We start from the raw sequence: 5,522 nt of genomic DNA, 5'->3' as shown, positions 1-5,522 counted from the left end.
TGATAGGCCGGAGTTGAACATGCAGCCACCTAATGGTGCCAAAAAAAACTTGGACTAAGCCACACGCTCCGTTCTGCCTCACAAAGGCCCAAAAAAGGGAGGTCTTCCAATGGATGAAGGACTCCTTGTTTTTCCCCGATGGGTTCGCAGCCAACTGGATGAGGGGCCTGAACATTGAAACGCTGCGAGTACAAGGATCGAAGAGTCATGACTACCACATATGGCTTGAGCGGATAATGCCGGTGATGATTCGAGGCTATGTCCCTGAGAAGACTTGGCGAGTGCTAGCGAGGTTGAGTTTTTTCTTCCGCCAGATTTGTGCTAGGGAGTTAGACACTAAAGTGATTGAGAAGCTGGATGAAGAGGCACCCGTGTTGCTTTGCGATCTGGAGAAGATCTTTCCTCCAGGGTTTTTTAATCCGATGCAACACATGATCCTGCACCTCGCGGAGGAGTGCTTAAAGGGGGGGCCCGAATTGGGGCCGTTGGCAGTTTGGTCCCGAGAGAGAAACACAAAAGCTTCGTCAAATGACTGGCAATAAATGCAAGATCGAAGCATCCATAGCCGAGGCAGTCCTGAACGTGGAGGTGGCAAACTTCACCACTAAGCACTATGATCCCAACATTCCCACAAAGCACAACCCGGTCCTCCGTTTAAATGCCGCCAACAATGAAGAAGTACCCAAGCTTAGCATCTTCGTGGGGCTTGGTGGCAAGTCAAGTGGCTCGAAGCCGTACAGAACGGACCTACCTGAGCGGACCTTGATCCACTCGTATGTCTTAAACACCATGGTCGAAGTGAAGCCGTACATCGAGTAAGTGCGAACCATTTAATTATTCGCAAACGTTCACTCGTATGTTCGTGGCTAACTCTTCCTCTTTTCATCGGTATAGGAAATTCAAGGCTATACATTGGAAGAATACCCACAGGGAGCCTACCCCGGAAGAATCCAAGCAAATTTTCGATAAGGGAGGCGGTTTCGGTTTCAGTAGCTGGTTTTGTAATTTGGTACTATTCTATCCAAATTAGCTAGCACTTCCTACATTTATCGGTCATTTCTCGTTCTAAACTTCTTGTGCTAAACTTGTAGGCAAGAACTGACAAAGAGATGAAGTCAGAGCTAAGAAAAATTGCTAGGGGCTTTGACCATTCCGTAGAAGCGTTCAACTCCTATGACGTGAACGGGTATCGCTTCTGCACTCCATCAATACACAACAAGCCGGCCCAACGCGAAGACAATAAATAGTGGGGTGGTATGTCAAGGTGATGATGGGCTCCATTACTATGGAAGAGTCGAGGGTATATACGAGCTGAATTACGGGTTTCACAAAGGGCTAAATCCCGTCGTCTTCAAATGCCATTGGTTTGACCCACGTCGGGTGAGACGGGATCCTGAAATTGGGTTGGTCGAAGTTGAAAGGAACTCCATTTATAAGGGAGAGGATGTGTACATCTTGGCAACCCAGGCCTTTCAAGTATTCTATCTCCCGTACGCGTGCAGAAACCCGACAAAACGTCTACATGGATGGGATGTTGTGATGACGGTGCCTTCACGCAATAGGCCGCCCCCGCCAAACAAGGACGATTACCGCCGCGTAGACCCCACAACAAGGAGTGTCGAGTTTTATCAGGAAGAAGGGCTCCCCGGCCATTTCACAATCGGCTTGCCGACTATCGATGACATGGTCGTAGACGATGAACAAGAAGACGCGGGCATGGATGGAGACAATGCAGAAGATGAAGCTGAGGATGTCTGTGCCCCGGAAGACCTGAGTTTGCTCGAGGCGTTCAAAGCAGGGATTGACCTCGATGCAGATGGACCACCTCCAGGTTTCATTGATGATTATTGGTTCGCCGAGCCTGATGACGATGAGGAGACACGCGGTCCAATCACGGATGGCGACACAGGCTACTGATCTATGTAGTAGTAATTGTGAGGCTAGCCTATTTGTAATAACTCCGTGTAATAGAGATTGTCTAGCTAGGTTATTTGTAAGAACTCCGTGCTATGTTTGAGAGAACTCTATGGTAGCTATTTGTTGCTTCCACTAATTAATTAATGTTCATCCTTTTGCATTATTTGTTGCTTTCATTAATGTTCATCTACTTATATTTCTATTGCTTTCACTAATATTTATCTCTTTACAATATTGCGTACTAATAAACCACTCTCTTCATTTGTGTTTGCAGGTGATTGAAGCATGCCGCCAAAAAAAGGGGTGGCGGTCTTAAAAAGAAGCTCAAGGACTTGGTAGGTGTAGGGACTTCGAGGCGGGGCCCCCACCTAGCCCCTCCTAGCCCCCTCCTGTCGCTCCCACAGGGCGGCCTCGTAGGAAGAATGCGACGCGGGTACTCACTCCTAGTCCTAGCCCCCCTCCCGCAGCCGATGATGATGACGAGGAGGAGGAGGTGGGTGGGGAGGACCAGGAGGAGGAGGTGGGTGGGGAGGACCAGGAGGAGGAGGGGGGTGGGGAGGACCAGGAGGAGGAGGGGGACGAGGAGGACCTCTCGGAGGATGAGGGGTTGGGGAACTTAGTGTTCGATCCTGATCCAAGCCTAGAGTGGTGTGAGCCGGAGGATTACGCACGTTCCAGCTTTGGAGAGGCCGAGGCCACGTGATAGGAAGCCATATCGGCGTGGGATAACACAGCTCCCTCGCCGAGAAGTCGGCGCTACAGGCACGTTGTTCTTGTGCCCTATGGAAGGAGGTACATGTTATTTTTTGGCATTTCGTTATCGCAATTTTGTCATTATCAAAATTATTATCACATACATATTGATGTTGTCGTTTCATGGTGCAGCTCGTTCCAGTTTGAAGACCCGACGCAGAGACCGCCACGTGGGTACTCGAACATCCTTGGGGGCCTACTTAGGTGGTATTTCCCTGGGATAGTCAACTTCCCTACTGGTGGCTGCGACGTAGCTTGGAGGTGGGCGCACTACAGCCTCGCGGAAGATCCTCTTGGCCGCGGCACCGCGGCGGATATGGTTGTTGCCAAATTCTGGGTACGTGACTTTTGACTTCTTACCATTCATACACTCTCCTTGGTTCACAATAATTGCACTAATGCCCCTTGTTTTACCTATGTGCATGGTTGCAGAAATACTTCAAGAGGGCCGAGGGCAAGGAGAATGCGTGCGATGATGTCCTACACCAGCTTGCAAGGAAGAGGGTGACTGGCATGCACTACGAGGCACGTATTCAATGCGTCCGCGACTGGCACGCCGACCGCTTCGTCCACATGAGTAAGGAGGACGCTCGCGACACGCTCATGCAGCCGTGGCAGTACTTGCAGGTATTTGCATTTATGTGTTATTGATTTCTTTATCGCCATGTAGTTTATTTTACCATAATGGGTTTATCTTGTGCATGTAGAACCCTCCTCAGTACGTCGGCAACGACGATAGGTGCTTTCGTGCGATGGTCATGTGGTGGACATGCCCCCGCACCTCAAGAAGCACGAGGAGGGCAAGGCGAAGCGGGCAGAGATGCGAGGTGGATCGCATATCCAAGGCAGCATCCCCATCTCTCTTCACCTGCAGAAGGAGGTGAGCAAATTAATGGTTCCTTCATTCTTTGAATTCATGTTATATATTTGTTAACTCCGCAAGGGTGTGTCACTTCACTCAATTACATGTTCTCTTTTGCAGGAAGTCGGACAGAGCGAAGCCTAACGTCTTTGCCGTGCTAAAGAAGATGAAGCAAAGGAAGACGCCCGATCCAGAGACGGGGTCCTTGTGGGTTAACCCGCAATCCGAGACCCAGTGCACGGCGTATGTCTCCAAGTTCAAGCAGAAGCACGGCGAGGACGCCAATCCAGAGGCCGAGGACTTTGACCCTGAGGTCGCGGTGCTTGCGGGAGAAGGCTTGAAGCATGGCCGCCTATGGTTTGGTGACGGGTGCGTCGACCCAGCGAGGGTTCCCTCTCTCCGCCAGATCCGTCGTGGTCGTAAGAGCGGCCAGCCTGAGGTAGAGCCCGGCCACGGGCTTCGGATCTAGCTGTCGAGCGGTTACGGGTATGTTCTTCCTCGGGTCTCTACATTTCCTTTACATGCTTTCCATTGAAATGTTAATGACATCGCGGCAACACAACGTAGGAGGAGATGGCAGCGAAGGAGCAGGCGGCCCAGGAGCAAAGGGCGCAGATGGAGCAGCAGATTCTCGCAGCATCAGCAGCAGCAGACACGATGATGCGCAGATGCAACAGCAGAAGAGATGATGCAGCAAAGAGCAGTACAGATGAGCTGGCTCATGAGCCAGACGGCTCGTCTTCTCCACCGGGGAGTCTTCCTCCTCCACCTTACTCCATGTGGATGCCGCCACCGCCCACTCAGACCCCGGGGACACCTATCACCGTCAACAACATGAACATCATCCGGAGCATGAACCTCGGTGAGTCCTCTTGTGCCCAACCCGCTACTTGTACTTGTTCAAGTGTTCAATATGCAAATGCAAATGTTCATTCCATCAACCTGCTTATAGATTTTATGTCACAAGGCAATGACAATGAGGCCGGCGGAAGCGGAGGAGGACAAGGTTGATGGCATGGTCTTCGTGCACTCGTGGTCGTTGCAATGGATTGTTCGCACTTGTTATGGATTGTAATATGGACATTGCTATGCATGAACTATGTGTGCTCGATGTGGACTCTATGTAACGGATTGTATGCATGAACTATGTGTGCTCGATGTATTTGTGGTGTTGTTGATGTGTTTGGTGATCTTATGTTGATATATATGTTATATATGCTATATTTGTGAAATGCAATATTTGAAATGCAGGGATAATTGAAAAATAGCAAAAAAATGAAAAAACCAGGCCCCTTTGCCGTGTGTGTGCACACGGCAAAGGACATTTGGTCTCTTTGCCGTGTGCACACGCACGGCAAAGGGGCCACGTGTCGCCCAACTGTGCTCCTGGGAGCTCCTGGGGGGCGTGCCCGCATGGTTCTTTGCCGTGCGTGGCAGAGCAAGGCCGCACGGCAAAGCGTCGCACGGCAAACATTGTTGCGCACGGCAACGCAGGGCGCACGGCAAAGAAGTAGGGCGCACGGCAAAGCAACGGCGCACGGCAGCGATGGCGACGCACGGCAAAGATCCCTCGCACGGCAGCGTCCGCAGCGCACGGCAGAGATGGCGACGCACGGCAAAGGGCGTTGCCGTGCAATCCGTCCATGCGCACGGCAAAGGCAGCTTTGCCGTCGAAGACTTTGCCGTGCAAACTATGCCGTGCGTGCACGCACGGCAAAGCCTTTGCCGTGCGTATAGGCCTCTTTGCCGTCCAATGGCTCGCACGGCAAAGCCTGTTTCTCCCGTAGTGGGTGATTACCGCGTTTGCTGACACGTGTGCTCTGCTACATCCGGTTTACTTCGTGTGCATGTATGGGGATGTCTTGCTTTTCTTTTTGATTTAATCTCTGTCTGTTTCTCTATTTGGTGCGTTCGGTCCGTGTGTGTCTAGCCTTTTCGTTCTGTTACCGTGGTCCTACCGCTGTTACGCTCTGGGGCCCCTCGATTAGCG

At 51.3% G+C, this 5,522-nt stretch overlaps 1 protein-coding gene across 1 annotated transcript; it reads left to right on the top strand.

Annotated features, from left to right (window-relative positions):
- The first annotated feature begins 2,632 nt into the window (after positions 1-2,632).
- On the top strand, positions 2,633-3,702 carry LOC139833887 (uncharacterized). Its single transcript, XM_071824255.1, has 5 exons — positions 2,633-2,709; positions 2,803-3,007; positions 3,103-3,297; positions 3,378-3,475; positions 3,699-3,702. The coding sequence occupies exons 2-5, from the start codon at positions 2,987-2,989 to the stop codon at positions 3,700-3,702; spliced, it is 318 nt and encodes a 105-aa protein (XP_071680356.1). The 5' UTR covers positions 2,633-2,709; positions 2,803-2,986.
- Positions 3,703-5,522: the final 1,820 nt, after the last annotated feature.

Source organism: Lolium perenne, chromosome 7 (genome assembly GCF_019359855.2).
Source record: "Lolium perenne isolate Kyuss_39 chromosome 7, Kyuss_2.0, whole genome shotgun sequence".
NCBI lineage: Eukaryota > Viridiplantae > Streptophyta > Magnoliopsida > Poales > Poaceae > Lolium > Lolium perenne.
Note: the sequence above shows the minus strand (reverse complement) of the source record. Positions and strands in the feature narration are given on the sequence as shown.